We start from the raw sequence: 21,081 nt of genomic DNA on the forward strand, positions 1-21,081 counted from the left end.
CGATAAAGAATTTCGTGGGCTAATTAAACATTACTTTATGAAAAGTAGTGCTCTCAGGAGACTCAAAAGAAGCTTGATAAACATTATGGGGACACTGCACTTACAATTAGAACAGTTTGTGAGGGGTTTCAAAATTTTCGAAGTGGCCATATAGGCACAAGTGACGTTGAACGTTCTGGACCCCCTGTTGAGGCTACTACTCCAGAAATCATTGAAAGAATCCTTGTTGAATCTTTTGGTTTCAGGATTGTAGTGATGTATGCATGTTTTATCCACAGTGACGAATCGACTTTTAAAGTCCTGTAGATTCATCTAGAACAGCTGCAAACCGTCCTTGCAACACTTCTCACGATTTTGTTTATGGTCAAGCGCGAGGAATCATGCCGATAGCTTCATCATGCCAAATGGTGATGCAAAATATTATGCCGCCGTTCATTCGAGATGCCCACAGCACTAACAATCTCACTCACCTTTACTCTTCTGTCATCCATCACCATATCATGGATTTATCAATGATTTCTGGAGTAACATTCAAACGAATGCCAAACAGAAAGATATTTACCGATCTGGCTGAAAGTTGGTGTGTGTTCTTCCAATAAATACTATTAACTAAACATAACCTCGATACGCACAGGTAGTCCCATCTCTCGTACTTTGCTTGGACTTTTCAAATAAGCCTTTTATGTATACATTAAAACCAAAAATAACAATAAATTAATAAAAGGGCTAGAACTGTGACCATTCTCTTGAGCATGTTTTGCATACGGTATTCATATTACAGTAAGAAAAATCAATAATTATTAGGCTACTCACCTTGGCATGGATTATAACGCGTAATATACAAATGTTTTTGGCTTTTACAGATGTGATCCACAAGTTGACACTCTGTATCATATGTTCTACCATCAGAGGCACAAATGGATCCAGGAAATGACTGATAAGGACATTCCTCACGGCAAGTACATGATCCTTTCACACAATGAGCTCCATTCTTGCAAGTTTCATCTCCACACCGCTCAAGGTCAATCCCTCGGGGCATGAACACTAAAAATTTATTTAACAAAAAAATTGAAATTTAATTCTCTTAAATCATATAATTTTTTTTTTAGAATTCTTGGAGGATCTTAACTTATCACACTAATTGAATGAAAAGACTATAATAATTGACTCAAATATGTCTATGAAATATTGGACTGTATGTATTGTATATATGAAGTAAAAAAATTAATTGGGATTGTATACTTTTCCTGATTTTTGTTCAAGTTGCAACTTGTACAAAAATATTATAGAAGATTGATTTTTCTTGGTCTTGGAGTTCTTTATTTAAATATAACCCAACCATTTTAATTAACGGCTATCATTTCAAATGGTTCTATTAAAATGAACTTATTTATTATGTATTTAAAAGGAATATAACTATATGGACATTTGAACTTTATAATGTTCTTCATTATATGGTCAAAAATCACTTCCTAAATAATAAAATGTATTATAACCATACAAGGAATGTTAAATTACTGCATTATTCCCATCACAATTCAAATATATAGTCTTCATTAAAAATGTACCCTCTCATTTTTTGCTGGCAACTTGTACAATCGATGTTAAAGGTGATGGTATTATTATTATTATATAAATGTCATATACTTGGTATATTATTATAAAATGATGAAAAATATGTATAGGTATAAGGCACATCGTTATCTTTAGTGTATCACGCAACCCTTCTTTAAAAAAAGAAACAGAAAAAAGGCACAAAATCGTCTGATAGTTAGTCAAAGAAGTCAATCAAATCATCCGCTATTTATATCTTAGGTACTCGCAAACTATGAGTGTCATATTATTTCTTCCGTGACCTGAAGTTACGCCTTGTGCAGTTTCGCCCGGCAGAAGTTTCGCCCTCATACATATATTATAGCATAAATGTATCTTCCACATATAATTTAAGGTCTTCCTTTACTTGAAGTTCTTTGTAGTTAATTATGAAATTATGGAATTTGAGTAATTAATATGAAATAATTGTTGTTTCTTATTATAATGAATTCGAACCATTTGATATGTTTTATTTTAAAATATATTAAAATTGAATTAAATGAACTCATTTTACACTACTGAATTCAAAAGGAGGAAAGGTTGCGTGATACAATAAAAGTAACGACGGGCAAAAATAACAAATTATGAAATAGCCATGACGTATCAAGGGAGAAGAGGGAATCGACAGCTGACAACAAAATACATAGGGTATTTTTGTGTTAGCAAGGTAACGCTGTGAAGTAAGATTTTAATCCATAACCATTATATTACATACGAAATAATGTATGTATTTGCTCAGATAAAAAGAAATGATGACTTACAATTTGATAAAATACAAAAAACAGTGTTATGGTGGAGGGATAATTTAAATCCATCTTCCAATGTTTCCAAGTAAGATTGCCAATATTTCGCAACTACAGGTACATTAGTATCAAGTGAAATAATTTTTTCAACCGCTAGCGATATAGTGAATACTTATCGGTCTTGTTTTATAACTGAAAATGTAGACAAGCTCGTCTTTTTGCAAAAAAGCAAAATTATAAATTCATGAATAATATTATTATATAACCCGTGTACATTTTTATCATTGTTTTTTTAGAGAAGTTAAGTTTATTTTTACAGAAAATAAATTATTGAATAATATAATGTCGAAAAAAACTTGAAAAACTACATTAATTCTATTAAAAAAACATTTTACAAAATACCGTACCGAAGCGCGTACCATAAAGGGTGTAACGCGATTCGTACCAAACCATGATTTAGCCTACCATCCCACCCCTAATATGTATACAATAATATACATACATATATGTAGGTAAAAAATAATGTATAATATATAAAATAAAGTGCTTGGTAAGCTCTCATTAATAAAAAAAATAAAAAAATTGTAACGTATATTCCCCATTTGGAGAATTCTATCTCTCTAGTGCCTTTTTCATAAGAGAAAATAATAAATTAATCAATTTTTCTGTCCTCCCTATGAAAATAACTTCATTGTTATCCATATTTTAATCTGGATTTGAAATACAAATGACAAAATGGGAGATGTATCCTCATGGCGAGTAGCCGTCATACTTTTTCTTTCTATCTCGAAATTAGAGACTGCTACAGCGGAAAGTTAAAATTCAATTATTACAACATTTAAATACTATGAAATAACTTTCCAAAGCGAAGAATTGCCCTTGAAGTAGGAGCAAATAGACCTCGGGTTTTCGAGATATTCGGACAATTATCACATTTGGTGATCATGAAAGTAGATGGAAGGTCTCATTATGTGAAGAAGGTTATGAGTTTCTCTCTGATGGTGTATACAGGGGTGAGGCGAGGGAAAAGAAGGACACGTGGTGGATTCATAGACTGAGGGAACAGGCCGAATGAGATCACATCGTAGAAATAGTTGTAATACTTTACATAATAAAATGTGATCTCCTCCGGCCTCATCCTCAGTCCACGAATCGACACCTAGTCACTCTCCTCCTACTCGGATAATGTAATTTCGCTTCATTTAGCGAAGTTATTCCTTTATTATTAAAAGGTTTCAATAATTGAATTTCAACTTTCCCCTGTCGTTGTCTCCAATTTAGAGATAAAATGAGAAAGTATGACGTGGGGGTAAAATTATACATACTGTGTACCCCTCGTGGCTCCCTTAAACAATAACCAATTAAATTTATTGAATTTCGAAACAACTAAAAGGTAGCTGGGAGCTTACCCACGGACAACCTCTCCTATGAACGGGAACCCCAAATAAGCACAAAATTAGTTGGTAGTTAGCCGATGATTACTTTTTTTTAAATGTTCCTTTAATTGGGTGGATGGGGTTGCACTAATTAAGTATAAGTAAACACTATAGTATTACATTTACTCTATCTAACCTAAGAATCTTTTGATTGAATCCATATACATAAAGTATATTTATTTATCAAAGAATCGCTTGGGCACGATCCTACACACATTAAGTTCAAGAGCATAACTTCTCCTGAGCAACTTGTCAATGAGCTACCGCGATTCCATCCAATTATTACTTACTATAGAACTTGATGGTAATTGTTTACAACTTAAACAGATTTAATTCAACCAATCAACGATCAGAACACTGATAATTGAAAAAAAAAAAACCAAACCAGAAACATCGGTGGCTGAGCACAAAATACACAACAAAATAAGCTCTACATTTTTGTGTTAGTGAGGTCACCGCCATGATATAGAGCGTTTTCCGTGACGTCACTTATGAATAGAAAGAGGCACCTAGATATATGACTATGCATCAAATTTTATAACAGTGGTTCTTAACCTGGATTAGATATAACTCTAGGGGTTCGATGAGTCAGTAACAGTGGGTTTGACTGAGGTCAAAACACACATAATTTGTGATGACACGCTCCACTTGATCAATTAAGAAAGGTTGTTCGGTGAGTATTCATATGAAACTGGTGGGATTCTGTACCTGCAATAAGATTAAGAGCCAGTGTTTTATAATATAGAAAACTCCATCTATGTTGAACTGTCTATTGATTTTGACGTCACGTGGAAACGTTTATTAGATGGTAATGAGCTCTTACTAATGGGGTATGATGAAATTTAAAAAATATATATATATTATCCACAAGGTGGTGTGGCCTTATGTAGTTTGGGGTGCAACATAAAAAAAATGGTTTCTTTTTTGAACTATTTTTCTCCTACCCCAAATACAACTTTGAATTTAAATTTACAAATATTAAATAATATTATCGTTCAGGGAGTTGTATTATTTTCTTGCAAGATGGCGCCACTCTCGTTTATTTTGTAAACAAACAATTTAAGTAAACAACGCTCATGCGCAAATGATGATATATTTAATATAACATATGGTACATACTAAATTGCTTTAGAAGTTAATCTACTTACGTCCATTGCAGCCTCTCTCAGTGAGGAGTTCTCCATTGAAGCATAACTCACAGGCATCTCCATTGATTCCGGGCTTGCAAGAACATTTTCCATATTGATCGCAGTCTAATTTCTCTGATCCCAGTTCAGAACAATGACACTCTACATAAATAAATAGATAGATATATAATTTGATATTATGTATAGTGAATGACCAAAGGGGTTGTCCCTTCCTCCCCCCATCTCCCGTATTTGGATATGTATCAAGGGACGAACAATTCTATAACAACTAGGTCCGTATATAAAATACGAGCAGAATCATATATAATTTATATTTTTGTCCTCATTTATTTGCCATTACTTTAGTCATTGTAAAATGTATAATTTGTAGTACTGTATAAAATATGTCCTGTTAGTATATAGTAATAAAATTAACAGAAATTGAACATGATAATCCTGAGAATTTAAAGAATGGTTAGGAGGAGAACAGTTTAGCTGTCATGAATTTTATTAAATCAACTGCAATTAGCCGAGAGAGGAAGGAAATAGACATAAATCCTACTCCTTAGTAAATAGTAAAGACATTTATTCTATAATTACTCCGACATCGATCCTCAATTCTACTCTGAGTACAAAAAAGACATAAGCAAGGATTACTCCGATGTCGTTCCTCAATTCTACATTCACAATATTGTTAAGACTCGTTCTAGCACCGAAGTGATTTTTTTTAGTCCGATTTTTTGGTCCAAACAGCGGTCTAAGACCTTGGACCGATTTTTTTTATCTCACTTAATGGACCGATTTTTTTCGGTTTCAATTTATAGACCGATTTTTTTTCGGTCTTACCCTTTGCCTCGATTTTTTAAAGTTTCATATATTAAGAGAGGCCACTTTTTTGTAGATCAACCATCATTGATTTATTCAAAAAAATATCAAAAGCTATATCTTCTAGATAAAATACTGTATATATATCTAAGAGACGAGGGGATTAAAAATCATCTGAGCTACCTCTGTTTAAACTTTGTATGACGACAATGTACTAAAAATACATATGATTCCAACTACAAAAAAAAAAAAAAACAGGAAAAAAATGCTTACGATTAGCATCTTTGCATATAACTAATGATGGGACAATTAAAAAAAAATCCCAACGGCGACTTCTATGCGATTTTAGTAAAAATTCCCGATTCCAATTCTTTAATATTTTAAATAATATTTAAAAATACCTCTTTGCTATCAGGGGTGTCCACAGGATTATATATATATCTTTTTTTTTTTTTGGAGGGGGGAGGCTTGGTTTTGGATTTTTTTGAAAAAAAAAAAATTCAAAGATTAAAATTTTTTGAATGTCTTTTTTTTCAAAAACCAAGGGTTATTCTCAAAAATTAATTTTTGGAAAAAAAAATTCAAAAAATCCACAGTTATTCACAAAAAAATTAAATTTAAGATTTTTTTTTTCAAAATTTACAGCTGTTCACAAAAAGTAAATTTTTTTGGAAAAAAATTTCAAAAATCTCTAGTATTTCTTAAAAAAAGTATATTAAATTTTAAATTTTCTAGTAAAAAGCAAAACTTCCTTAATATTTTTGGGAGGGAGGGCTATTTTTTTTTTTTTCATAATTTAGAAAAGTAATACATAGTTAAATACCAGTAGTTATTAATAATCGGAATCGCAAATTAAATATTATTTTCCAATTCCAGAAAAAACACCCGATTCTATTAATCGTCCCATCACAACATAAAACTCCTGAGCAAACCCTCATTGTTACTCTCTATCTTTCACGAGTGCACGTACTAGTTTTTACTCTATACTTAGATGTTCCATCTTCAAGAATTAAATAATAATAACAGCTTTGGATATATATATATATTTAGGTTGCAACTACAAAACGTTGCAACTAGTTTCTTGGACATACTCTATGAGATGAGGAATATACCCATTTCAAAATCCTCGAAAAGATACCAGCATTTAGAAAAATGTGTAGTTTTGTGGCAGAAGCTGTGAATAGGACATTCTCTCCTTCCAACAGCGACTCCACACTCACATTCAGTTTGTGTTTTGGATCTCTTAATGGTGATGTTCTGTAGCATGTCTCTGGGGAAGTACCTTAAAAATCATCAACCATATATATGCCGTGCTCTCAATCAGATAATTAAAAAAAAAAACCACATAATATGTAAGTACGAGCAACTATTAAATGTATTGGAGTATGTAATTAGATTTCTTACTTGAAGGTCATACAACACTAGGTATTTATTTAATATTTATTTTCCTTTCATCAGAAGTAATTAGCAAAAGCATATCACATGTCAGTTGTTCAATCTCATGTAAATTGAATTGAAGAGATAAAAAGAGTCAAAGAAAATGAATTACTCTTTCTGCATTTCATCAATTAAATCAGTTGAAATATAAAATAGGATTTTGGGTCCCTTTTACTCTCTAAAACATGATGCTATAAGTAAAAAAGGGATATGCGTAAAGAAAAAACTAAGTTTACCGATTAGAAAAGGAAAAACTGATGATGCGTGTACTCTTTGTTCTTTTTTGTTAATTGTTTAATACGTTGTGGGCGTGTAAACAGCTCCCTCTAAAAGAAGAATTCTCGCCTATCTTCTGTGTAAATTGATTTAAAAATACTTAATAAAATAAATTTATATGAATTTTAATATAATTATCATATTTTCCCTGTACAAATGCTATTTTAAATGTATAGCAGTTACTCATTTTCTCCCCCCCCCCCCAGCCCCCCAAAAAAATGAATTTTATTATATAATCACTGTAAAACTATTGGGAAAACAATTATTTTCACTGTATTTATTTTCGAGAGGCATCTTTGGGTCCCAATTTGAGGATGAAGGATTGCACCAAGGTTAATAGAAATACAATGTTACACTCTATGCGTGTAGGACTCATGTTTGACTCCCACCACGCTTTTAAAAATTGACGTCATAGAAGATGAGTTGTTGCGTGTTTTTTCAAAATCTGTTTTTCTTGCCCAGCAGTGTGTACGATGCATTAAATTTAGCAATAGTGGCGTCATTGAATATGAGTGGTGCCGTGTTTTGTCAAAATCTGCCTGTCTTGCCCAGCAGTCGGTACAATACATCAGATTGAAAATTCTAGCGAGCTCGATAACATGATGGCCTAACCTTGTATTACTTTTAACCTTGGATTGCACAAAATTTATATATATATATACATTTTTTTTATTTCTTCAAGATTTCCATATTCCATTAGAACAAAATGCATTTATGTTCGTTACTTCCTTCAGCTTTAATTCAACCATGCAAATTTAACATTAATTTAACATAAAATCATTGCTTTTTCTTAGTATTACACTGATTATACTATAAAATTCAAGCTTATCACCACAAAAAACATAGAAATTTATACCAAAAGCATACTTCTATGGTAAGTATAACCTTTATAAACAGTGATTAAAGTTCTTCAATGTGTGAGCGCCATCTAGTGGTCAAAATTTTAAAAAGGGCCATATCTCGTTAACCGGTTGGACGATTTTAAAATTATTTTCATGGTAGTGGAAGTCCATCAATGCCATTTTTATATATTTTTTCCACATAATTCAATCATGGGTATTTTGCATTTGTAGAAATATATTTAAAATACCCTAATATTTCTTCTTATTGTTTAACAACTGCCAAATAAACTACACAGTGTCCTCGTGTAAGTTCACAGTCCCAAGTCACTCTTCACAGTCCTCTCCATGGCTATAGAAGGCAAAAAGAAGTCGTGGCCGGGGCGATTCATCGATGGTGAAGTTCTCCTTGATCTTCTTCTCCGAGCTGGAAAAGAATTCCGGACCCCTCTCTAAATTGTGATATTCACTTCCTGCTTTCTTGTAGAGGCATTCTCCATCATTATTAATCTCGGCTGCTTTGAAAACCAACCTCCTGGAGGACTTTATAATGACTATAATCCTTACCACCTCAAATTCAGCACCTCGGAGATCTGATATGCACTGCCTTTTGGATTTTTGCTCATTCATGATTACTAAATGTGTATTATAGTTTCATTATTAAAATTATTTGATCTCATTCGTTGAGATATATTTATCAATGCACAATTGTATAACCTCCTTATTAAAAGAAAATTTTTTTGATTAAACTCCATGTCTGGCTTTTTTGCAACTTAAAGTTATGACATATTTAACCACATGTCAGAACAAGAAAAATTATTTGGATCAATCTTATTATTTCAAAATGTAAATTTATAAAATTAGTTATATGATTACAATTGTTTAATTTTGTATATTTACATATGAATGATGGTTTATTTTTTCATTTATTTAACCTTATTTTTCAACTTGAAACTTAAATATACGCAGTTGTTAAATACTCTACTTTGTCGTTTCATTAGCTATTATTCTGAGAATAAGGTTCATTTTCGTTCCATGGATTTACGTTTTTTCGTTCAGCGGATTCATCAATTATACGTAGTATATCTTCATTATTTTGCTAATAAATACTTTCGTTCGTCTTCAAAAATCATAATGCAGGGATAATTCAGTATTTTAAACAATGACACCATAAGTAAGGTTGATAATTTTGTTAAGAATAGAAAAGCGTACGAGGAGAAGAGAAGAAATACTTATGGCATCATTGATTAAATATACATCTTCTTCTATCAATCAAGAACGTTATCATTTTCGCCTTTATTATTTAATATTAATATAATATTAGATGTTGATAGTCGATAGAGAACTGATTAAATTGCAAAATTAACGTTGCCTTCCGTCTGGATTTCTGAAAAAGGAGGCCCAGGAATTTGGAAAAACATTACCGGATGAGAAACAGATGGTTTGTGGATTTGTCGATATAAATACTTTAGTCCCCTGTCTAGAATTACACGCCACTCATTATCCTCATCTCATATCAAGAGCATGGATATTCATCTATAAAATCAAGTTAATGATGAATACATCAAGTCAGACTTTAACTCTGATCTCACAAAGATGCTTATTACATGTAATATACCCTTATCCATTGCTAATCATCCTACGTTCAAAAATTTATGGAGAAATACACGGGTAAATCCATTCCCGAGGAACCATCATTAAATTAATGGAGGATGTTGGTACTGATGTCATTTATAGAAATTTAATATGTTTTGAAATCCAACCAAATGACGATAAAGTTTAGTAAAAAGTATTTACTAATATCGAAATGGAACTCTGAATTTTGTATATCTCACAGTAAGTATTCAATTTAAAAAAATCAAATCATAAAATATGATTCTATTTTAGCTAAACATATCAAGAATTATGATACACAACTCATTCATTAAATGGCTAAAACAACTGCTTAAATGGTCACAACAACGGGGGTAGTAGCTTTGGATGGTTCGCAACTAATTTGTCTGAGACTAGTTTCTTCACTTAAAGACTTGGGTATGATCATTAGGCTTTCCAATATTGCATAGTCAAAAAATATTTCTTTTTTATCACTTAAGGCTTAGCTATGAATGATAGGCTCCAAGAAATGGTGTTCAGAAAACTCATAAAACGCAAAAACAACTGTTTAAATGGTCACAACAACGGGGGTAGTTACATTGGGTGTAGCATTATAATTAGCAATTGTGATAATATATGATGTTATATAAGGATAAATAACGGGGAAAAAATCTTTTTTGATGCTCTTAATAAGAAGTAATATCGCCGGACATTAATACATAATTAGCTTTTGCTCTAAATCTTTAAGATGGATTTATTTCTAACATTTTTTTATTAGTATATTTATTGTCTAATTTTATGATTTTGACATTTACTTTATTATTAATAATTATTTAGATCTCATCGGTAGAGATATATCTTTCCTGTGCACAATTGTATATAGCAACTTCCACTTGAAGACATGGGGTGATTATCTTTTTGATTAAACTCCAAGTCTCGCTTGTGTCTGACAACCTAAAGTTATGACATATTTAACTGGATTCCGATGTCAGAACAAGAAAATATTATTTGGATCAATCTATTATTTCAATAATCTGTATATATAATTTATTGTTATTAGTTATATGATTCCAATTGTTTAATTTTTTGTATATTTAACATAAATGTATGATGGTATATTTTTTATTACGTAGATTATATTTAATTAAAGCCTTCTTTTTTAAACTTGGAACTTCAAATATATTTCGAAATACTCTACTTTGTCGTTTCATTAGCTATTATTCTGAGAATAAGGTTCATAATGAATTACAATTTCATGGAGTGTGACGTTTTTAAATCTACTGCAACGGATAAAAAACGTCTAAGTCAATTATACGTAGTATATCTTCATTAAACATTTTGCTAATAAATACTTTCGTTATACCCTCAAAAATCATAATAAAGCAGGCAGATGATAATCACATCAGTATTTTAAACAATGATACCATATGTATTTTTCTCCCTTCTCCTTGCACGCGTTTTTCTCTACAAAATTATCAACTTTAATCATTCATAAGGTAGTACCAGGCTTGTGCAGTATACATACACTAGTGAGCTCGTTTAATAATGTTGTACAGTTTTTGAGGTATAAAAAAGTCGGATACTCCAAAAGAGATTGCTAAATTGAATGTAGAAAAACAGGAAGGCTTTCATGTATGCCTGTGGCGCAAAAGCTTTTTTTTCTATGGGAATCATAAAAAAAAATATTACCGTGAGAAAAAATATGTAAATTGTCTTCTAAGAATATTCCAAATTTGATATTTTTTGTTGAAGAAATGAGACAGATAGGGTGTTTTTACCGTTCTTGGTTCTATTTCAACGGTTTCAGTTATAAGAGTTCAAGAACAAACAATTTGAAGAGCTATCTGCCAATATCTAATTAACTTTTTCTTTTTCTTTTCCTTGTATTTAATGGAATGAAGGAAAAATTGAGGTGATGAATTCTGATAAAGGTTTATTCATGTTTTTCAGTACAAACTTGTTCCTTAATTGGCGCGCATATTTTGTACCCTTATTATGTTGTCGTCATTAATACATTGCTACAGTAAACGATTATCTGTGAGAATGAAACAAAAAAATTCCCATGAGGCTGATAATAGAATGTAGATTTACAAGTGATTCATAGTTGAAATTAGAGAATTGGGGGATTAAGAATCTAGACTGACAAAAAAGTTGTCTTGGTTCTATTGCATAGGATCCGATTCTCTAAGACTGCTATAGGTGCAACACTTCTCGTAATAGAACGAGAAATGAGGGAGCCAAATCCCAACACAAAAAAGGCACAACTCGCTGTCATAGAACAGGAAAAATTATATTTCTTAATTACTATAGTTATTCAGCTCTCTCCAATGAAAATATCTTCCAGTGATATCGCTATTATAAACACTAATCGGAAACTATACTGCGGCCCTTACAACCCACGAAAGTGGAATTCATTATTTTTAATGGCCCATTTACTTACATTCACGACCAAATGAGTCCCATGAATCAGAATTAAGTTCAAATGTCCGAGTTAAGGTAGAGTACAGGAAACTTTCATGTTTGATAAGAGCCTTCAAAAAGAGTGTCCTCAGATCCCCCACCCCCATGTGCCACTTCCACAAAATAGGTCTCCCAATCGCTCATCTTTGCTTTATCAGCCCTTTGCATCATATTTAAAAAAGGGGGAAAATATAATCTTTTGTGAATTTTCTTGAAGTACAATTGGAATGAACGCTAAAATCTTATTTTGAGCGTTCAACGTTTAAAATAAACTTTCGTTCCGTTCATTGAACGCCGTTTAATTTTTGCGTTTTCTTCACAATCCTGATATTTTAATATATCATCGTTTTAATTCCATAATTTTTGAATATCACCTAATAAATTTTTGAAAGGATTTTTCTTCACTAATCATTTAACTCCATCATAATTTTTATTGTATGTTTTTTCCTCTTCTTCCTTTCCTTCGTAGTCCTTCTGTCTGTTGGACATTATGTTACACAATGTCCTACGCATGAATATGTGTATGCACTATGCATAATTGTTATATAAGATGATCACATACCTCCCTCCCATTTGTTTCTATAGTTCTTAATAAAAAAAAAGAGTTTTTTATAAGCTTATAAATGGGCATACTTTTATGAGTAGGAGGAATGACATACATTTATTTGCATATTTGAGTATATATGACCCCAACAATTTTGAGATCCCATCTGATCCTGTCCTAAACTTCAAGGACATGTCTCAATAAGAAGCAAAGACAGCTTAATGGAACAATACTTGCTAAATCACGTCATCATCCATCAATCTTCACCAATTTTTATCGAGTGCGTGAGATTATTAGTGTTGTGGATATCTCGAGTTAGAACCTTCTTTCCATTATTTTGGTGACCACAACTGATGATGTGTGAGCTGGTACATTTTCGTAATGGCAAAATGACTTTTTTGTGGGTCAATCATGGGCTCTTTCTTCTAGCTTGGTTTTTCAAACGGTCCAATCACGGGGAATAATATACACCAGTAATAGCTTTACTCTTTTCCAGACAGTCGAGGAAGATTATTCCTTGTGAATCCAAAAAGCATTAATCTTTTCAGCCGATTCCTCGATTCAAACGAATGCCAACCAAAAAGAACTAGACTGATCTTGCTGAAAGTTGGTCTGTGTTCTTCAAAGAGATGCTACTTACTATCATAACCTCGATACGCGCCAGTAGTGTAATCTCTTGGTATTTGACCGGATTTTTCAAACAACCCTTGTATACTAATAAAGCAAATTTTTGTCTGGATTTTTGTCGATACTTATTTTTGAGTGTTACTAGTTTATCTAAGAAATAATAGTACAAACTTTATTTAAACCCTTGAGACTTTCCTTTCAAATCCTAATTCGAATACTTTGTTTGGATATTTAAATACCCTCACACCAAAAGTGTATACCATGACTAATTGCAAAAAAGTATATTCTAACAAGATAGTTTTGGTGAATGTATATTGTGCACCAATAAACAGATTTCCCCAAAATCATCTTCAGTTATACGTTCGATCTATAGAGTAGAAAGATTTATATATCTTACTAAAAGACGGATATACTAAAAATATTGTTTAAAAAGAAGCCTTGAGTATCTGTTTTTGAAATATTTCAATTTAATTCATAATTTTATAATATTAATAAAATAAAATCTATTAAATAATTCTTAAATTAAAACTTGGGCATATCTACATTAATAAAATTAAGTTTATTTGTCTGTGGAGTTCTCGTTTTTGGAATATTTTCTTAATATCTTAGAACTGCATGGCTAGATAATTTAAGAAGTAACAACTCAACGTGTTTAACTAAGCTCAACGTGTCATATTAAAAAAGAAAAGGGAACGTGCATACTTATAAATTAATAAAGCAAAGTTTGTATCTCTCTCTGTTGTTTGCCCTAATAATTCCAAACATAAAATTGCTCATGAACTTGATTAATTATTATTTTCAAATGAACCAAATAGGATGCTCTGTTTTACAAATATTTGCTGTAATTAATCACACTTTACAAGGTTTTACAATTACATGTACCTCACTTTTTTCCCTGGAGGAGTTATAGAAGCAATACGGTGAAATATAAACAATAAAAACTGGGTAAAAAAGATAATTATATTGATATTGCTGCAATAATACCTACTTGTGACCTCAAAGTATTATAAATTAAATAATTATATACTCATTACATTCTTAGAAGCCCACTAAATGTGTATATTTAGGCCATATAAAATAACTTCATTACTTATTTATTTTTATCTATTATTTTTTGCAAAAAACTTTAGCACTTTAATGTATTTACATCCTTTTTCTGACCATATATATAACTTTTACAAAAGGATCTAGCCAATCCTTTATAATGAATTGCTATTGTAATTTGATCCACAAATCGGTAGAGCATCACAAAATCCCTTTAAAATCGTGGTCAACAAACATATAAATATTGTTTTAATACCTGTCATCTTGGTTGAGGATCTACAGGGTCCATGATGAAGAAATGAAATCGGTATTTTTCCTTCATTTTTCGCTGTACAAGTTGCTTTGAGCATTTCACATTCATTCAGATACTAAAAGAATGTCCAAATAAAAGTGTTGCGTCATTGCTAAAAGTTTCAAAAATGTACGTACCGTCATATAGTCAGTGCCACATAGTCTTTCTTCATGACGGGGGCAGTTAGTAGGACAAACACAAACTCCGTCCAAGCATTTAGCACCATATTGACAATTGATACCTCGACAAATATCTTTAAGATGAACGATTTTAAATATTATTATTGGAAATTAAAGAACTTCACTTACCGCATTTTCCAACACTAGCTACCATAATATTTTTGCGCTCACGACAAGCAGTGATTTTTAACTGGCATTCGGAAGGATATGTTATATCATCCGTTCCACAAACAGATCCTACATGATCAATTTCATTATCACACAAACTTGGACAGTGACATTCTCCCTTATGACAGTATCCATGGAAATCGCAAGTTACGTTGGCACAGCCACCTAAATAAATGTGAATACATGGAGCTTCTAGGTAGAATAACGAGAAAAAACTTACTACATGACTTAATATCTCCAACTGTCAAGGAATCATCCTCCTTGAGACAAGCTTCACGGCTCAATTGACAACTGTTACTATACATTTTTCCATTTGTTCCACAGACAGGATGATACTCAAGAGACTCACAACTTGGACATTCACAAAAAGCTAAATCTTCACTCTCGACACAAATGGAATTGTGATTACACTTTCTCTTTGAGCAAGGACCATTTGAACCTTGGTAGTAATGTCAAATTTATTGTTTTTGAATGACAAAAAGAAGATTGACTATGTATTCAGCATTAACTAAAAACTTACCACAAATTCCATAGTGGATCGGAGATATGATCTTCCGTTTCTCACACGCAGATTTACGTAGTGAACACAGGTTTTCATAAGTAATTCGATCACTTCCACAAATAGGACGAATAATGGGTTCACATTGTTGAGGACAAACACAATTAGTGATCCCCTGTTTTGAAATTTCACATTCTTGTCCCCAATCGCAATTCAGGAGTTTACAGGGATTCACTCCTTTGGAGCATGTATCCGGATAAACAATGTGAAGGTCTAAAAGTCTTCTACAACTGTCGAGTTTCATGTAGCAATCGTTTTTATACTAAAAATAGAATATACAATTTGAATTCAAACATGTATTTGTATATGGAGGAACTTAATCTAAATATGGTGTATGCCAATTTGATATGTCAACTTTATATCGGGGATTTATCAACTCTTTTTATTATTTTAATTTCTCGTTACTAACGTCATTGATTTTAATTTATTCAACGATTGGATAAGCATGTTTTTTATACAAAAATATATTGCAAACCTCCCACCCTTTTTATACGTAAAAGCGTTACACCTTCAATAAAAAAAGTAAAATCAACAAATTAAAATATTATTAAACAACGATACCATAAAGTCCTGTATCTAAGGTCAATCTGTTATGAGGTATGAATACTTATTTTGATCAGTAGTCTCAAGAATATGAACAAAATTTCTTAATAAGTTTGAAATCCTTTGTGATATTTAAGGCAAAATATTGTTTATTGCAAATGGGCCCATCTTTATAAATAGGTCAATTATGTTCAAGTAAGTAACTATTAGTGTTGCGACTTTGTTCGAAATTGCCAAATCTGAACTGATTTCAAACCATGGCTCCATTATTCTCTTTCACTCTATGGATCCATTTCTACCCTTAACTAGTTGATCCAATAAAAATTATAAGAGTCTCAGACTGGCTTAGAATTTCCTGACTGAAACCCAACACTAGTACCTATCTCATTTACATACTATATACCGGGGATTATTGGACCAAGTGCATTTAAATGTGTTCTTCAGTGCTTCAAGTGCAAGTACTTATTGTTATTTTTTTTGAAGTATTTAAGTAATTTATAATTATTTTCTATGTATGTAAGTACAAACCAAGAGTTGATAACCAAATTGTAGTTACTACAAAGTAACAAATATTAGTGTAAATACGTAAATTAAAAGTCTAATATTTAATGATAATACTTAAAAACAGAGAAATTCAAACTGTTGAAGTTAATTTCTCAGATCCCTTTTATTCTAAAAATTGGCAAACACCATTATTCATTATAAAAGAATAGAGTTTCCAAGCATAATTTTATAAAATAAATATTTGAATGAAAGCAGATTTGGCTTTCATCTTACTAAGTGCAAGTACTTTGAAGGATATATTTACATATTGGTTTGTTTCAATCCCATTTTATGAATTAGTCTACTTTTTATAGGGTGTAAATTATTGGAAGCTAGCATTGATTTTATTTTGCAAATAAGGCAATTTATTCTCCATAATGGAGACAAAATTTATTCATCTTAAGCTGAGAATCTTCCTTGTTAGATTGTCAAATTGAAGCCGCTTTTCTTTTCTAAACAAATCAAAATCAACTGTAGATTTCCTAACCGATGCAATTCGATAATATGTTGGAAGTCAATGATCCCTATATCAACGTTAATAATTACTTACTAGTATATATTATTGCAATTCATGAAAATATTTATAGTTTTAAAACATTTGTAAACGAAATAAGTAATTTTTTGAATGAGTTCTTAAGGATAAATACTAAATTATAAGACTTAAGGAAGTATAGATACCAATGTACTTGGCCCCATGCCTGCTATCTACCTCTATATATAAATACGCTATAATATTCAATTTCTTTTATCCAAATTTCCTCAAATTACATAATATTTTGATTACTTACAGTTTGCCCATTACTTGCACAGACAGGAGATGTTTTATCAGAACAATCTGTGTTACACATACATCTCGGAATCCTTTCTTGTTTATCCTGATCTATTGGAAGAACATGACATTCTTGAAATCGTAGTACATCACAATTAAAACCAGAGCAGGGGTTACAAGGTCCCTTATAGCGAACTTCCAGTCCTGGTATTCGATTTTGACAAGCAATACGCTGTAAATGACAATCGGAGGAATAATCCTTTCCATCAGATCCTGAAAAGAGTATGGGATCAGTGTAAAATAAAAATGGTAGTCAAATGTATGATATGTGGTGTGTCAAAATAAAACAATCTTGAATAAATATAAAAAAGATGAGAAAATCCCAATTTGGTTTTTTTAAAAACATAAATACAATACATACATCCCGATATTTTATAGACAAATTTGAATTAATTATAGTGATTCATTTGTACTTAGATGTTCAAATTTCTAGGATGAGTTACGATACTCAAAGTTTTTTTTCTATAGTTTATAACTTTTATTGGATTTAAGAGATTTGTATTGTCACCAATATGGCTCCTTTCAAATAAAATATGTCCATTTTATTGTGATAATCAATTTGTGCTATTTTAAGTGGAATTTGAAGCCCACCCAAAGAATCAATCAAAATGATTTGTCTATTAAAATTGACGATAACTCGTTTAAAAATATATGTAGATTTAGTCCGTACTCCATTTTTCGCAAAATCTTTCTAATTTGCTTTTGTGTCGACGGACAACACTTTTAGTTGTAAAATTAACATATTTAAAAGATAATTATAGTTTGTGAATATTTAAGGTAAATTAGAAGATCCTATTGATTAATTTTGTTTTTTAATCTATGAATGAAAAATAATGAGGTACTAAAGTAAAATCTGATGCAGCAGTTTTATGATAATTACCATAGAGCAGAAGAAAGTAAAAAAATATTTTTTCTCTCTCAATATTTTCATTTATGATATTTAAAATGAAAAGGCGCACTTTTGAATTTTCAAAATTAAATTATGCATTCATATACATATCTATAAAAGTAAATTATGTATAGATATAGATCAAGTTGTTAACCTGCACTAAAAGAAATAACCAACGCTTCTGCTCAAGTTGGGTGATAAGAGAGACTAAAAAAGGCTATACCAGTGCAAAATTAAGATGTTATTTGAATTTCACTATAAATGAAACAAAAAATAATTAGAAGCAATGATTCCTTCATAGTTGCTTTTTGAAAGGTAATCCAAAAAGAAAAAAAAAGAATTAAATATCGGTAATGAATCAAAAATATCAAAATTATAGAATATATAATATGCTTAAATAAAAACAAATCAACCATAGAAACTATAGAGTAATAAATAAAAAAGTCGTAGATTTAAGAGTTTGATAGACAGGGTTCGTAGTCCAAAATGATTAATCGGTAAAATAGGATGTCTTATTGGGTATAAATGAACAACAAAAGTATATTTGATATTAATATATTATGCACTTGCTATCAAAAAATGAGATTTGAGAAAGTAAACTTATAGAGAAACGTCAAAATAAATGCGTGTTATACGTTGTACAACATTATTTATTGGCTCCATGTTCGAAACTAAAATACTCAAAGCATGAAACAAGTTAGAGAAAAATTGTAAAAATATTGTTGCAAATACATTTTTCATCTGTAATACTTATTAAAATAAAAATCCTATTACTTGATTCAAATCGATAATTTTAAAGAAACGATATCCAAATGCTATTTTTTTCCTACATTTCACAGATTTTCAAATCAAAACACGTGTATGAAGGACCATTTTTTTTTTGCACGTTTGATGGTTATTTTCTTGTTAATAGGAATAAAATGTTAAATAAAAAATATCTGGTGATACAAGATGCCTCATTTTTTATTTTCTTGTTAATAGGAATAAAATGTTAAATAAAAAATATCCGGCGATACAAAATGCCCCATTTTTGTCACTACGGTATAGTCTAATATATAGATACATAATGTTTTTTTTTTGGGCAAATTGTCGGCAAGAACTTTCAAAATGTTTTTCATTGGATTATAATTGTATGTACGAATTTTATTTAAAAAAAAAAATTTAAATAAATTTTTAAATACTTATTTCCAACATTTTCAGTTGAACAAAAAACGTTCCGTTTTATATTTAATACATATGTCTGATTGAAGCAATGCAAAATGCCTTATATTTGAGTAATATTAATAAAAATTATGTACTTCCATGATTAAAACTGATTGTTAATACACTCTATTACCATTTTTTTTGGATAAGATTCCTATCAAGTAATAAATAATGTATTTATAAGGTTTTGCGTGTTTAAAATTTGATTTTTATTCTTAAAATAAGTATTAAATAATCATAAGCCTGCTTATTTCTCACTAATACAAATATAAATGAAATAAGTAGAAAAATGATTCAAAATTACATTAAATGAAAAAATATCTTCATTTTTTAATATGTACAAATAATATGAAAAATTGATTATCATTTTTAAGCAGTCATTTATTTAAACTTAATATTACAGCAGTTTGCAAATATGATTGTATTTTCAACTATACTAGAGCTTTGACAAATATCAACAAACAGACCAAATGGACCATATTTAGGCTGTCTTACATAGATGAATCATTAATCAGCTAAAGTTGATACTTACAAAATGAATAGATTTTAATTACATAACCATTAGCTTATTTTCGAAATTTTAAGGGATGTCGGTGTCAGTGTGTTTCTCTTGGTCGAAAGATATTATATACTAATTTTTCACTATTTTGAAATTTTTTTCTCAACCTTAGAGTAGTCGTAATGATCTCATCAAACCTCTAAGAAATAGAAGTTTGTTTTGGGGAGATATAAGCTTGTCTTGTATAACAACTCTTTAATTGTTACTCAAACAGATACGAAGAGCAGAACAAGCTTTTATAAAAAATAGTCGGATATTGCGGATATTCAGAGAAAATGGAGAGGACAAACTGATGCTAAGAGGTTGGAAAATTCCCGTACCCATTGATACGAGTAAGTTGCGAGAGGAAGAGTTGACGTTCATTAATGTTTATGGTATTTCAAATCAATCTTTCAAATGCTGAAATATATATGTACATTTCGAAAAAAAAAAAAAAAACCATTATGGATAAACTCATGTGCCCACTTAATTGTATTTGGTACTAATAAAAAAAAAAATAAAATTTTTTTTTTTTTTTATGGGCGTATATTATATTTCTATCCAAAATAACAATATTTATTATTGAATGGATTGTTGTAATTTGTTTTGTTAACAATTTGACTTATATTTATAAAAATTTGGAAGTACGTTTATTTTTTCCTTGGATAAACAAAAAAATTATGAATTTTGCTGACCGACCTTCCTCATCATCTTTATTTAAAAAAAAAAAAAAAAAAAAACCAACAATTTATATGACCTAATTTTATTAAATAAACCAATTAAGTTTTATATAG

The 21,081-nt window shown here is 30.6% G+C and overlaps 1 protein-coding gene across 3 annotated transcripts in view; it reads right to left on the reverse strand.

Moving 5' to 3' along the window:
- The window catches only part of LOC121118947 (agrin), a 131,973-nt gene that overhangs the window by 11,857 nt on the left and 99,035 nt on the right, over positions 1–21,081 (reverse strand). For all 3 annotated transcript variants that reach the window (XM_040713559.2, XM_040713558.2, XM_071888224.1), the window contains exons 6-13: positions 17,617–17,870; positions 15,704–16,004; positions 15,404–15,622; positions 15,145–15,348; positions 14,974–15,089; positions 14,801–14,912; positions 4,921–5,061; positions 814–1,044 (exon numbers count right to left, since the gene is read on the reverse strand). In XM_040713559.2, coding sequence (XP_040569493.1) covers positions 814–1,044; positions 4,921–5,061; positions 14,801–14,912; positions 14,974–15,089; positions 15,145–15,348; positions 15,404–15,622; positions 15,704–16,004; positions 17,617–17,870 — 1,578 coding nt within the window. The remainder of the gene's footprint in view (positions 1–813; positions 1,045–4,920; positions 5,062–14,800; positions 14,913–14,973; positions 15,090–15,144; positions 15,349–15,403; positions 15,623–15,703; positions 16,005–17,616; positions 17,871–21,081) is intronic.

The sequence above is a fragment of the Lepeophtheirus salmonis genome, chromosome 5 (assembly GCF_016086655.4).
Source record: "Lepeophtheirus salmonis chromosome 5, UVic_Lsal_1.4, whole genome shotgun sequence".
NCBI lineage: Eukaryota > Metazoa > Arthropoda > Copepoda > Siphonostomatoida > Caligidae > Lepeophtheirus > Lepeophtheirus salmonis.